At 38.5% G+C, this 15,676-nt stretch overlaps 1 protein-coding gene across 4 annotated transcripts in view; it reads right to left on the bottom strand.

Moving 5' to 3' along the window:
• Positions 1-15,409, bottom strand: part of COMMD10 (COMM domain containing 10) — a 107,108-nt gene extending 91,699 nt beyond the window's left edge. The window contains exons 1-4 of one of the 4 annotated variants that reach the window (XM_068175657.1): positions 15,281-15,409; positions 15,023-15,113; positions 12,143-12,253; positions 10,196-10,351 (exon numbers count right to left, since the gene is read on the bottom strand). In XM_068175657.1, the coding sequence (XP_068031758.1) occupies positions 10,196-10,351; positions 12,143-12,253; positions 15,023-15,113; positions 15,281-15,312 (390 nt within the window). In that variant the 5' untranslated portion in view covers positions 15,313-15,409. The remainder of the gene's footprint in view (positions 1-10,195; positions 10,352-12,142; positions 12,254-15,022; positions 15,114-15,280) is intronic. The other 3 variants (XM_068175658.1, XM_068175656.1, XM_068175659.1) reach the window with 3 other exon arrangements.
• Positions 15,410-15,676: the final 267 nt, after the last annotated feature.

Raw genomic sequence — 15,676 nt, 5'->3', positions numbered from 1 at the left:
GTGGAGATGGAAATAATTTAGGAATGATTTAAGGGTGACAAAACATGCCTGACTATTAACTCCTTCAAAAACTCTCCCCATACAAAGAAAAGAGTATTACTGCAGAGGAGACAGCAGCAGGATGTAGCCAAAAGTGTACTCAATATAGCAAATGAATATTAAAACAGAAAAAAGGGGCAAATTTTTAAGAGAAGGCAATGACTGACAGTCAAAATTTGCCAATCACCACAGGTAGGGTCTTCATAACAGAACTAATCTGTAATCAGGAAGAGAGTGTTTCCTTTAAGATAAGCCCCAGATCAAATACCAGTTTTCTCCAGATGGGAAACATGAGCATTGTGAGCGTGGGAGATGACTGCACAAACACACTGATTTCTATTTTTCGTTGTTGCTTCTGACATCAGTTGAACTCAGATGGCATGAATATCTTTGAAGGAAGTTCTGGATGCTGCAGCTTCTTTTCAGCAGGTTTCGCTGTAACAATTGCTCCACAGCTGAGCAATCCTACAGTGAAACAGCAGGATTTTCATATGACTGAATGAAATTTCTGACTGCAGTCCTTTTCCACATTTTTAACAGCCATAGAAAAATATTTATATTTTCTAATAGAAAATAAAGTGTACAGTAGTTAAAAAGCTGTCCCTCTACTGGACAAACATATTCAATAAAATTCATCATTCCCATTTCATAAATAGGTTACAGAGAGCACTTCCATCTGACAGCAGGTTGCAGGTTGCCTCGGAAAGAGCCGTGTCCTTGGAATGTGCAGCAAATCCTATTTCTTGGCAACCCGGGGTTAGTGTGCAGTGCAGGTCCACTCTCCCCTTGCCAAATGGAGTGGGAAAGCTTTTCGCTAAGATAAGAGACGACTAGAGAAGCAGAAGACGCGGCTCCAGAGCTATCCGGAGGGAAGTGCCGGTTCCCAGTGTCTTTTGGCAGAAGCGCCGCTTCGGAGCGCTGCGCTGCCGCTCTACTGAGCTGTGCGCGAATTAGCCGCTTCTTCGCCTCCGAGAGGCAGAGATCGTGGTTGCTCGGAAGAGGTGAAGAACGAAACCGCAAAGAAGCGGGCTGGTGTGCGAAGCCTTCCGACTGCTGGAGGACGGTGGCTGCCGCTCTCCTGCCTGTTGAATTCACTCTTGGCAAGCGAATGGAAAGCGTTCCAGGACAACTTGCCTGGGTTTTTACTTAGTCCTGATGCGTCCCACCTTAGCAAGTCTTGCTTGTCCCCAGAGGCTCCGAAAAGCACAGAACACGGTGACAGCTGCTGAAAAGAAGGGCAGCGGTGAGTTTGTCGACAAGCAAGAACATAGGCAGCTGATTGTGCTTGGGAGGGAGCAGCTGCTTGGTTTTGGCAATTGCCTTCACAGCGCCCAGAAGCCCGGTGCTCTGCTGCTTTGTTTTTCGCAGTCAGTCAATTGCACACTAGTGAAGCTGAGCCAGGCTCTTCAGCTTTGCTGCTTTTGAGCATCTGTGCTCCACTTATGCTCTGTGACATCTCTTCGAGGTTGTTTGCCTCGCCCAGGCTGGAAAGTGCCCGCTAGTACATAGAGCTGGGCAGGAGAGGGCAGAGAGCACTTCCATCTGACAGCAGGTTGCAGGTTGCCTCGGAAAGAGCCGTGTCCTTGGAATTTTGTAGTTAAGTATTCTTTCATAGCAGGTTTAAAATTTGTAACATGCATATTTTACCTGTATATATGAATTACAAAATGAGTGACTAGCACCTTCATTTGACAGTATTATGCAAATCTTCAAATTAAACACAAGATTTAGAGCAGTCCCCATAAAAATGGTATGCAACTGTCAACAAAACCATAGGTACAACCACTCAGCCACATAACACATTCAGTACAATAGGTTGAAGATTTTCATGAACTACAAGTCTGTAGTTACAGTTAGTCATAACACATATGCACAGCCAAGTTAAGCAGAAGTTGCATAGTCAACTACAGTGATTGACACCGAATTTTTACTAAATTTTTACGACTAGGCTTTGAAACTTTAATGATATTTTTGCAGTGTTTCTCAGTCATGAAGGCAAAAGAAAGTAAGAATCACTGGATGGATCCTATCTACCAAAACACAATACTAGAATGCAAGGTTAAACCAGATTCTGCCTTAATCTTGTAGATACTGTGGGACCATCTGCAAAGAGGCAAACAAAAAAAAAAAAAAAGGAGAAACTATACTTTTCACCAGTAGACAAGAATAGCTAGAAATAAAAGTATCTGTAGTATAAAGACAAGGAAAGAGTTGGATTGTGCTAGGCAGACAGACAGTGAATTTACAGAATCATGTAAAATATTGATCAAATGGAGCACAATTCCCAGGGGGGAAGAAAAGTATCTTGGCCTCCAAAGAAGGCACTGTTATGATCAAGAGACTGAAAACAAGTTAGGTCAAAGACTCTGTCAAGTGATTAAACCAAGCAAGTGAGATAGAGGCACTGAATGTGAAGAATCTTCACTAATGTGAACAAACACATCATGTTTGCTGTGCAACTCTTGGACCCCTCAGCATAACTTTCCCAAAGAACATCAGTAACTTAAGAAGGCAGCAAAAAAATTAAAATGAAGAGCAGTAAGCTTTGTAACTCTGTAAACTGTTAGTTTTGGCATGTAATTAATGTTAGAAAAAGCAACAGGAGCAAAACAAAGAGCCAGTACCTCACTTATCTCTCAGAGAAGATATTAAGAGCATATTAAAAATAGAAGAGACTAGGATTTAACTCTAAAAGGAAAATATGCGCAAATTATGCACCTAAATCCACCTTATTAGTGAATATTTAAGTTTAATTAGAGTCTTCATCTGAGACTAGCTGGAGGTTAACTTCTTCTTAATTTCCCATTTTTGTCTTCAAGGATAAAATCATTTTTCTCTTCAGCAAACTTTACTTAGCATGTATACCAAGAAAAGTGGTCTTTTCAGACTTCCTTGTTCAATATTCAAATCAAACCCCCTCATCTCTTTAACCTTGGAAATCAGGAAAAAGACACACTCCAAAAAGAACCAGTATGCTTCAAAAGGAAGGATACAAAAGAAATAATATGACATGACATTGTTACAGTAAAACTAGTTCTTAGCTGCAACAACTTCAAAAGACTTTCCCCTATTTGAAGTTATTGCAAGTTTTCATCTTTCACTGATTTTTACTGATAAACAGCTAGCTTGAAAGCAAACAGAAAGAGATTCTATGACAAACATTAGAAAAAGCATTCCAGTTTAAAAAACTGTAGCATTTGTGCAAAAGGCAAATGTGCTGTTGTGCTCCATCTACGGCAAATTTGTGGGCACAGTTGCAGTAAAAATGTACACCAGTCTATGACCATTTTTATTAAGTCATGGTTGACTGGTGTTTTTATCTAGCAGAAAATATAACAGGATCCAATGGAAGAAAGATTAAGTTGGACAGTTTTTAACTAGAGATAAGGCAAACATTTTTAGTAACCATAAAAACCCTTCAGACATTACCTGTCATTTCAAGCCTTGAAATCACAACCAGATTCCTGTTCCAAAAGCTCTTTTACATATTAAGGAAAAATTATGGTTTATATTACACTGGAAGTTACACAAGAAAAGGACAGTACTAATATTTATAACTTTTTAAAATGCTATTTTGCATGTAGGAACAGAAGAAAACTTACAGATCTTCCTAAACATTCTCGAAATGTACCTTCTTCCAACCTTCATAACTTATAATTTCTTGGTAGAAGACAGAAGAAGGCAAGGATAGGAAGCAGCTCATTAAAAAATCCTTAAGAAGTAGTACCTAAAAATTGTAAACAATTAAAATTCCTACTAACAAAGCTGAGTGAATGAAAGAGTAAGACTCACTTGTGCTGGAGTGGGTGATTAGGTATAAAACTGTGGTTTTACTTTGTATTTCATCAATACACTTTGTGAGTGTACTGGCATCACATAATGCAAGCTAGTTCACAATTCAACGCGCCAATGCCTGTATGTACAAAACTGTTTTTGTGACCTCAGCTTGTCACTGTAAGAAGAATTAGTTGATCAGGTACTAACAAGAAACTGTAAAATTATTTCTTATTGTTTGAGCTGTATTCCTCCTCATTTTGCATTCTTTTGATATTAGAAAAAAAAAAATTCTGCCATGACATACACATACAGAGCACACCAATTTTCTTCTTTTTTTTTTTTTTTGGGATAACCACAGGGTGCATGTGTTTCAGAGTATTTCTGTAGTTGTGCCAGCATTTAGCAGAGGGAGTTTAGCACATTAACATTACATTTACACCCATTAGCAAGAAGGCTAGTTTCTGAGAAAATGACTTTCAGAGTTTTTCCCATATGGCTTCAAATAGGCACTCAAAATACAAAACTGACAGCTCTGACAAGAATTTTAGGTACATAATTTCACTAGTTGCATTCCCACACATCATTATATTAAGCAATGCTGTCTGAAAGCTATAAGAAACTCCTCTTGCTTGGCAACATAGGATTTTTATCTTTTTCATTATATATATTTTTTAATGCCTGGATACCCTGAATAGTTTTCCAAAACTAGAAAGCTATGAACCCCTTAGCTTGATCTGCCTTTAAAACAAAGATTTGCACAGAATACCAAAACACATAAAGAGAACATTGTATTAGGGGGAGGAGAAGTGGAGAAAAGCAACAAAACTGATGTAAAACTGCCATGAGAACTCATAGTGAACCCTATCAAAATTCTAGCTCTTCTTTGCAGGGTGGAAAAAAACATTTTTATCTGATCAGTGTACCCTCATTTCCAAACTTATACATTACCAAGAAGAGACTTAAAAACTGGATCAGATTCATACCAAACTATTATCACCGGCCTAACATTTTAAAGGCCAGATTAAGAATGGGTTCAAAGAAAAACATTATACAAATATCATCATTTTAACTGACTGGGATTGTATTATCATCAGCAGAAATAATATAATAAAGGCACTGCCATATGAGTAAGGACTAAAGAACTAATTAACGCAGCAGAATATACATATAACTCTGTGCAGCTGAAGACTGCCAAAAATTCAGTGAAGAAAAATGAAAAGATAAAGTGAGAAATAGTATTAAACAGTACAGCTTTATTTTAACTCCACAGTTTTTATTAATTTCTCAAGTGAATAGTATCCCTATCTACTCAGCAGTCTGCACAAAAAATTTCAAAAACCTATGCTCAAAAAAGAATAGTTTTTTCTCAAACAATTAGAAATAGTGTTTAATATGCCACAGTAAAATTCACCTTCTAGGTGAATTCAGAATTCTAGGAAATACTTGTTCTGTTGCTCTAATAAACACAATTTGACTTGTCATCCTAATGAAGGTATCAACCAGCACATTACCACATACACCTCTTGCACAGAACTGACAGACCCAGAACTCAGAATGCTACTTTTTAACAACTTGTAGTTTGCAGGCAAGAAAAAAATCTGGTTTAAGAGAAATAGCACAACAATAAAGAAAAACTACCTGCAAGAATTCATTTCTCATAATAACTAGTGGTCTTAAGTCCAAACCTGAACACTTCTGAAAGCCAAAAGATGCCCTGGCCTACTCTCAAAAATGGCAGAAGTCAAATTTTTTGCTTTATTATGAAATAACAAACTTGAACATTCAGTTACCCACTAGTTTATGACCATAAGCTAATCAATCACACAAGTTCCAATGTTCTCTTAATGTGTAAACCATACCCCTAATAAAAAAAAAGAAATAAACTGTCATTTTTTACTGTTTTGAAACAGAAATGGATTACAGCTCAGTCCTTCTTGTGTACATGATAGAAAATACTGTACTGTCAAGCATTTCAATACTTCTAAAACAGACAACCTCTAAGTACCATGTGTCAGGAAAGACTTAGAATTATTTTGCCCCACAGATTTTAGTAAAACTCAATATAAAATTCAAAACATATCTTAGTTATTTCATAAACTCTGTCTTGAGAATGTGTGCAAGGACACTGCGTATGTGTTGGAACAGAACTATTGAGACCTCAGTAATATTAATCATGACCCTGATTCTGCACTTGGATCCACACAAGCAAACCCTTTACACACCCACTTAAGTTTCTAATAAAGAAAATTCAGAGTTACTAATGTGCAGGAAGCACATGGTAAGCAAAAGTACAAAAGAATCACATATGAACTAAATTCTAAATTCATATGTAGTGCTGCATACCACCTCAACAGGTCAGCAACAGTCCATACCAAATATGCAATGATAACCAAAAAGCCAGTATGTATTTTTAAGAGAACATGAAAGAGAAAAGAAAAAACAACCAACAACTAGTATTCATAGACTCATAGATTGGTTTGGATTGGAAGAGACCTCTAAAAACCATCTAGTCCAACTTACCTGCCATGGCCTGGGAAAATGTTGATCAATGGCCCATCCAATCTTTTGAACACTTCCAATGACAGGGCATCCACAACCTCTCTGGGCAACCTGCTCCAGTGTCTCACCACCCTCATCAAGAATTTCTCCCTGAAATCTAGTCTAAATCCATAATCTTTCCATTTAAAACCACTGCCCCTTATTCTGCCACTATATGCCCCAATAAAACATCCCTCTCCATCTTTCTTGTAAACCCCCTTTAAGTACTGAATAGCTAAGTTTCTCTGAAGCCTTCTCTTCTGCAGGCTGCTCAACCCCTACTGTCTCAGTTTGTCTTCACAGCAAAGGTCTTCCTGCCCTTGAATCACTTCAATGGCCCTCCTGTGGACCCATTTCAGTAGATCTGTCTGTTTAAGTACTGTGGGCCCCTCAGCCGGCCCCTCATGCAATACTCCATGTGAGGTCTGAGAAGAGCTGAGAGGAGTGGTTGGTACACCAAAGGGTTGTGTTGCCATCCAGAGGGACTTGGACAGACTGGAGAAATGGTCTGACAGGAAGCTCATGAAGTTTCAACAAGAGGAGGTGAAATGTCCTGCACTAGAGAGGACAAACACCAGTACAAGCTGGATGCTGTCCAGCTGGAAAAAAGCCTAGTGAAAAAGAACCTGACACTCCTGGTGGACACCCAAGCTGATAGTGAGCCATCCTGGGCTGCTCTAGGAGGAGTATTACCTCAGGCTGGAGAAAATGATCCTTCCCTTGTACTCAACAATGGTGAGGCCTCACCTGGAGTAGCATAATCAGTGCTGGGCTCCACCGTACAAGTCATGTAGGTACTGTAAAGTGTACAGCAAAGGCCATCAAGATGATGAAGGGATAGGAAGGACAGGGAAGGGATATGGAAGAGTACCTCACATAGGAGAAGAAGACACAAGAGAGCTTTTTAACTCCTTATGTGAAGGAAAGCTGAAAAGACTGAGGCAGGCTCTTTACAATGAGGCCCAGTAACAGGACAAGTGGCAACAGGCACAAACTAAAACATGGGAGGCTCTCTCAGAACACAGGAAAACATTTAAGCACTTCAAGGGTGGCCAAGAACTGACAAAGAGTGCCCAGGAAGATTGTGGAATCTGCGTCCTCACAGATGTTCAGGTGCTGAGTAGACGTGGTCCTAAGCAACTGGGTTTAGATGTCCCTGCTTGAGCAGAGGAGGTGGATCAGATACACTCCAGAGGTTCCTCCTAGCTTCAACTATTCTGTGACTGTGTTGCTGGAACCTGTGATAATATAAATGTCAATCATTTTCTGTACAGAAAAAGATTGGTTCTGGAAGAGAAGTGAACAATGTAAATTGGAAATTCAAATATGCCCACGTATATACATACTGATATAGAGGGCATATTTATCGGACCAATTATTTAATATGTTACATCCATATTTACATGTTGAAAAGAGTATTAATAATTGACTACATATCTTTTTTTACAAAGAAATAAGTTGATATAATTTCTAAATCAATATAAATACCTAAATTGTATATCATTGTAATCTAAAATTGTAAATTTTAGATTGTATATTATTGTAATCGAAAAAGCAATCATCCTTCTCTAAGCATTGGTCAGGATCATAACTTTTTTCTAACTTCAGTTGAAGAGATGATGATGAACATTACAAAATATTCTCTTACTTGTTGTACATTGTACAGCAATGTACAACAAGTAAGAGAATATTTTGCCCACTATTTTTCAAGGTACAGTAAGGAAATAACAAAAATACATGCAGATATGCAATTACACACAATATTGAAGGAAACAATGCAGTCACTTACTGCACTTGTAAGATATTACAAAGAGATTCAGAAGATTATAAGGACATGGCGAGTTGTTCTTCCATTACGATCCAATTTTTAAAATCTTTTACTTCTTGCTAGCAGAATTAATTCTTTATTGAGCAACTAGTTTTGTGAACTTAATCTTTAAGGAAAACTCTCATAAACTTCAAGTCTACAGGAGTAATACTTCAGAGACTTTCAAAACAAACTGAGAAAGCAAATTCAAGTTCCAGGTCAACTTACACTTAAACTGAAACTTAACCTGTTATCTGGGCAAAAAGGCAGGAGGGAAAATGATGGTTTAATATGTAGCGGCACACACCTGTATTTAAACCTGCTTTCATGCTAAAAAAACAAGTAAATGGCACTACAATATTTTTGCAGTTGCTTACCTGCATGTTCAATTAAAGAGACAGCTTAAAACTTCTTTATATGGGATGTAATATAGTAGGAAAACACCATTGCCTTAGCAGATGGTGCTGAAGTTAGAAAGAATCTCCAAAACTGTAACATACACCAGAAACATTGTATGTTGCAGTGCTGACAAAATTTGAGATAAGTAATAGAGCAATGTCATTCCCAAACCAGGTCAGAGAAGGACCTCAGGTATGTATGGTACAAACTGGAAATGAAAGAGGATGAAAGGTGTTTTTATTAGTTTCTCTGAGGAGCCAGCAGTAAAACATGTATTAATGCATAGTCTGCCTGAAGAAAATCATTAAAGATATCTGCTTTAGGCTATATTCAGAATTGCCTTCCATTCTGCACATATATTCTGCATGTTGAAAAGTTTACCTTATAATCTTTCATTATTTCACTTGGTTTTCAAATTACACACCTCCTTCAATGGACAGTCATACCTGCCTCTATATTACCGTCCCACTGACCATTTAAACTCTGAAACTTGTACACTTGGCATTGGTAATATTATTTCAAAAAAAACCCAGAAAAACAAAATATCTTGCTGATTCTTTTTTTTTTTTTTTACTTACACTATCAGTCAATTGATGTGTTAGATTCATGAGTTATTATAATTTTGCATAACAGAATCCTGTAAGTTTTGTGTCTAAAATTACCCAGTTTTACAAAGGATCAAGTTTAAATACTTTGAAAAAAATTCGACTGTAATGCAATTCAGAGTATTTTTAATCTGTTCCATAGATATACCTCATATTCTCAACATTCTCAAAATGTGACTTTTACACCTAAGTGAAATTCTAGATTTATTTAGGAGCAAGCAGGCTGGTACAAATTACATTGTTATAGTCCTCTCTGTGCATCATGTATACTTAATAGATACAATTTATTTTCTATTTTTATCTTACTCATCAAATCATTGATTAACAAACTGAATCCTATCCCAACAAAATATAAAGCAACGATAAAAATAAAGTAAGAATAATGGAGTTGTGTTTCACAATTCTTTCTAAAAGTTTGATCCTGGCTAACACTGGCGTATTGTATATACAATTCCTTATGCATTTGAAGGGTTATTATGAATCAATGAAATTATGTTATTATACCTTGTCATAGATAAAGATGTCTATGTCTAAAGATACAATGAGACTTCTAAAGCATGTAGCAAGTTTTAAGTGGCAATACACACACAGGAAGAAAGATTATATGCCATCATAGAAAAACACCATAAAATTATAATAAGTATCTTGCAAAATTCACTATGCAACCAGCTTACAAAATCAAAGATGGCAGGAGCTCAGACACGAGTACAGAGAATGACCAACCTGATATGCTCAATCACCAAAAATGTTCATGAACACATTGTCCCCTGGGCATGTTGTAAAGCCTGTTCACAAACAGTATGCAGGTTGCTAATATTGCATATATAGCTGCGTTACACCAGTTATAGCAGCTCAACTAACATGTAACATCTCTTTAAAACAAAAGAATTCAACTGTCCTGATCAAATTTATCTTGTACCCGTAAGTGACCTGGCTTGTCACAAACTTTGCACCTTAGTTTAAAACTCTTTGCTTTAAACTGAACTAATACAGCTTTATTCTCTCTCAGAAGAAAAGCCACATACATTACCTTCTGAGGGGTCAAAACCCTCTGTCTGAACTTTTCAATTGTATCTTGACCTGCAGCTGCCCACACACTAGCAAATGCTTCAGCTTTGTCTTGATCCAGATGAATGCTTTGTAGCTGCTGTTGCAGTGAAGCAGGCTTCAAATTGTGATAGACTGCCTGTTAAAGGAAAAATTAAGTGCTGTTGCGAAGTGCTGTTCTACAGGTCATAGCAGATACATTCTAGCACAAGTAGCCACTGTGTTCACATAAGACTTTTACTAGCAACTCCACTAGGGGAACTATCTGCATATGCTTTTCATCTTAATCCTCCTACTTGGTGGATGGAAAACTGTAACAATCTCAAAATGCAGTGTTACAAATTACTCTTCTCAAGATAGACACACTACAAAAAAAAAAAAATATAGACACAAGTCAGATCTGAGTATATGTACAGGTTTCCACTCTATATAATGGCAAAGCAGCTATCAATGAAAAGCAGATGGGCTCTGAAGCAAATTCAAGAAAGGAGAACTTTTCCAAATTCACACTAATCAAGCAAAACTAAACTACAAGGTAATATTCTGGAAAACCAGGAACAGTTTGCCTAAACTGATTGAGTTCAATATTACCTCCCTATTAGCTTCCATTTTTTTGTGGAAGACATTCTATATGGTTCTTCACTTTTAAAACAGGACTGTGTCACCACCAGGTCAGGTTAAAAAGCAAACAACATACATGGTAAAGACTGTATGGCAGTCTTTTTATTTATAATGCCTTCACAGACCAAAGTGCTGTTAAAACAGTTATTATCTGACAGAATAAGCAGCTGCTACAAGAAGCCCAGCTATCAGCAGGAAAACAAAGAGTCAAAGAGTTCTCATACAACATGTAGTCCATCTTGGATTCTTTTTTTTTTTTTTTTTTTTTTTTTTGGCAGACATTCATATTCTTCCCTCTTTTTTTAATGCAAAAGAAGCACAAAGAGAATTAACTGCTTTTTCCATTATTCTTCAATAATTATAATAATAATTAAGCAGTCTGATGAAATCAGGACAAGGGAGTAAACAGTCTGATGAAATCAGGACAAGGGAGTAAACAGGTAATTGTGATGTTTTGCTGAGATGAAAATTAAAAATTGCAGTCTGGAGGTGGCCTCAGGTTTCATTTTGATTTTTTGGTGGATGAGACCCATGAGGAGGACTGTTTTATTTCTAATGCAGTGGAATGTGTTAATTAAGTGAACTGATCATAAAGTGACATGAGTAAGAAAGAACCAGATTTAAATCCTCCAAAAGATACCACTATGCATGCCCTCTGCACAAGACTCCATTTTCTGTATTTGCTTTAAATGGATGGATAACAGCATGAGCCTAACAATTTTTAAAACAGTTACCATATTTACCAGTTAATACAACAGCTTCCCAGCTTTAGTAGAGGTAGACCACCAAATCAGAAAACCTTCTCTGTTTACAACAGGACTGTACCATGCTACACCATGCAGTCATCCACTTCTCCAAATTCTTGACCTGTATTAGTTGTGCCTGTTCAGACTGCTTCTGTGCAAGAAAATTTTCCATAACTGACTCCTAACATAAGTTAAGCTGTGCTCAGTAATGTTATCTAGGGTTTTCCTCACAAGAACTAAAAAATGCATGGCTTCTTGATACAATGAATAAGAGAGAATACTATATCTCATAATTATCAAGAGTTCCCTTGGAGTATTGCAGACCTCACTTATATTATTAATATTTACATTAGCTGAAAAACCACTGCAAAAAGGCATCTAGTCCCATCCAAATCAGAAAGGCATGAAACAAAAAAGCAGTTAAATCATAACCCCAAAACATACAAAATATACTACAGATATATTTTCACCAATTCCTTTTTAACTTCACTGTCCTATTTTTGAAATCTACAGCAGGATTGAAAAAATACATTAATTAATGCCTAATGGTAAAAACAAAATACCTGTTCCAAAATGAATGACATAGTTTCAAGAACCAGATGAAGATCCTGTTTTTCCAATGAAAAAGCTATTTGAAGTTTTTCTTCCTCCTCTTCACTGAAGGTACTTTCAGCCTGAAGCACAAAAATGGTTAGTCCTAACATTTCATTTAAGGACCAAGAACATATTTATCAAAGTAAAAACTTTCTCCTCGTCTTTATAAACACAGTGGCTCTCCAGTTGTTTCTAAATAGAAATTACAAAGCCGATTCAATTCTTCTCACTGAAAATCAAAATTAAAAGCCATCACAGTACTACAGAATTATCTGACATACATCAAAAGAAAAAGCTTTGTCTTTGTACCTCATAGACACTTCGGAAATATTATTCTTCCAGTTATCAGATCATCCCCAACAAACTTTTATAAATAAAAATAAGGGAAATACAAACTGCATTACTTAAATCACACCCCAGAAAATAGAAGGCTGTAGTTAAGTAAGTCATGTATGCGTCTTCCATTCTGGATACTCTTCAAAAAATCACCCATGCTGTTGCAAAGGAAATAAAGGCCTAATGAATATTTATTTTGAAAGTCAAATTTGAATCTATAGCCTCCTGAGTTTTTGAAGACAATTGAGAATGTGCTGTACTTTTAAAATACAGCAGTTGTACTTACTATACTACAGCAAATTAAACAGTAATTTAAAATGCAGATATTGCCTTCTTTTAAAACCCAATTACTAACAAACACCACATTTAGACCACTCAGTAATCCAAAACTGCAAAGCTAGACAAGCAAAACAATTTAGCTGTCCAAATTAAAAATGAGGCAATTACACAAAACTTACAATGATCACAACGTTTATAACAAGAGTATCAAAATGGAAACATTATTTGAATCATTAGTTGTTAAAAGGAAACGCAGAGTTCCCAGTGTCTGCTTTGTTAAGGCAATGAAGTTCATTTCAAGCTTCCAGCAATTTAACTAGTTACTCAGGTACTTTAGAAAGTAAAACTATTCATAGAGATTGAGTGGGCTGAATTACAGTAAACACTTCAGCTCATGTAAAAGCCAATTAAAACTGTGAAGAGCCACTAAAATGCTATGGAGTAGTGAAAAACACCAAACCAAACAAACAAAAAGTTGGTGATGCATTCCCATTACCTAACAGTTAATACACATGCAAAACTGAGAAAACTCTCTGCAGTAACAGTGGCATCCAAGCTAGTGATGTTAATAGGAAAAAAAAAAAAAAAACAAAAAACCAAACCAGCAGCTGAATCAAATGAATCCTTACAATCTCAGACTTATAACCTTTAACATATTTTGCATTTTTTTCCATTTTACCATTTAGTCTCTATGTATATGTGTATAGAAAACAAATTCTGTGTTTCTTCTTATATTTCTAAACACAAAACAATGGAATAAACAAAATCTGACACTGTAAGACAATGAAAATAACAAAATAATTTCTGGTGTAAGATTCATTTTTCATTTTCCCCTGCAATATTTAGTAGAAGGTTTAGAGTTAGCCTGCATTTCACATTTGAGCACTGTGCAATGAAACTGACTACTGATTTACTTTCTCTTTTTTTATTTTTTTTTATTTATTTTGATTCTGGAATCAATAATCGCCTTCCACAAAGACTACAGAAATATTCACTAAAAGCTCTGGATTTAACTTTTATCCTCAATTCCACAGGTGTTTTTAGTTGATGAACATTCACAAATGCAGAAAAATACACAAAACACCCATTTAGTGCCTCCTTGTTGTTGTAAAATGCAGAACATGTAACATTTTCTTAAGCAAGGATGTTCTTTGATGGTTAATCTTTGTATATTTTCAAGCCCAATCAAGAAGAAAGGTGACTTAATTCATGAAACAGAGAGCAGCTAACAAGCTTTGCATGATGTGCAGATTTTAGAAAGACAAAATACTTGTTGGAAGAATTGTCTTGTTAAGGTTTAGGGCTTGACATGCATCAGTGACCTCAGACCTAGGGGAAGGGTAACAAAACCTGGGTAGGATGTACCACCAATAATGAACGCAAAGAATGCAGAATTTATGGGCCTCAAGGACATTTGGCAGAATTCCCAAGATAAGGGAGAAACTGATAAAGCCAATTCAGCAACTGTGCTGAAATCAGCTCCAACTGGGTGAAAGGTAATTCCTGCAGAGGAATCTGTAACCACCAGCTCACAGACCACAAACCCAAGCAGCCCACTGACTCAAGGGAAGAGAAAGACTGAGCATGCAGACTAATTAGCATGGGAAGTGAGGGACTCATCAACCAGCAGAAGACAGAATATTAACTAATGAGAACTATGTAACTTGTTCTCAATGAACACTAAAGCCTTTGTGTGCTAAAATGTATAAACGGTAAAACGTTCTGATGCTTGGGGTGCTTGCCTTGGGGAACACCACTAAAAATCGGGTTTGCACAATTCTGAAATAAATAATCAATGTCTCACTCGAGTGTGTTAATCACTGGCTTTTTGCAAACCGGATATCAAATCCGATTTTTGTGGACAACATTCGTGAGGGTAAAGAAGGATTTTGTGCAAAAGGCCAAGCAACTCGCGGGTCCTCTGACAGCACTCTCGGAGGCATCAGCACCTGGAGGCAGCGGGCTACAACAAGCATCACTCGTTCTCACGCCATTCACCTTCTCACGGCTTTTACTTCATGCCCCCGATACAGCTCTGAAGATCTAGTGATAAATGAAATCCAGATCTAAAATCCTTAAGAAGGAGCGGGGTTTGTGTTCAGGGTCCGCAGCCGCGCTGCCCAAGCTCCGGCCAGGCCCGGGCCCGCGTCCTTCCAGCACCGCCAAGCCCCCGCTCCCGCCGCGCCCGGCCCAGCGCTACACGACCCCCAGACGGCTTCCCGCGCCCCGCCAACCTTCAGGTGCAGCTTCTGGAGAAGGCGGGAGAGGAGCCGCGGAAACCGGCCCGGGTCCACGGCGTTGAGCAGCGACACGGCCCTGCGGATGCTGGGAGGAAGGAGGAAGGGGTGTCAGACGAGCCCTGGCCCCGCTGCGCCCCGGCACCGTGGCGGTACCTGCTCCGCCCCGCCCCGCCTCGCTCCGCACGGCCGGCCCTGCCCGGCCCGCCGGGGCAGCGCGGCCCAGCGGGAGCGGCGCCGCTGGAGCGCCGGTACCTGTCGCTCTCCGGCACCACAGGCGCCGCCATGGCTGTGGCGCGGGCCCGCCCCCAACGGCGGCTTGGCGAGGCCAAGCGCCGCCGCGCTGCTCTCAGCGAGGGCAGCGCGAACCCGCAGAATCACGGAATGAACTTGGTGGAAAAAGACGTCTGGGATCGTCCTGTTCCAGCCCATCATCGGGCTGGAACCCGCCATGTCAGCTAGTCCACACTACTGGAATGTCACGTTCAGTCTTTCCTCAAATACCCCCAGGGACGGTGACTCTACCACCTCCCCGGGTAATCCATTCTAGTGTTTAATCACACTTTCTGTGAAGAAATCCCTCCTTAGGTCCAGCCTTAACCTTGCCGGGCGCAGCTTGAGGCTGTATCCTCTCGCCCCGTCGATGGTAGC

The sequence above is a fragment of the Anomalospiza imberbis genome, chromosome Z, assembly GCF_031753505.1.
Source record: "Anomalospiza imberbis isolate Cuckoo-Finch-1a 21T00152 chromosome Z, ASM3175350v1, whole genome shotgun sequence".
NCBI classification, from domain to species: Eukaryota; Metazoa; Chordata; class Aves; order Passeriformes; family Viduidae; genus Anomalospiza; species Anomalospiza imberbis.
Note: the sequence above shows the minus strand (reverse complement) of the source record. Positions and strands in the feature narration are given on the sequence as shown.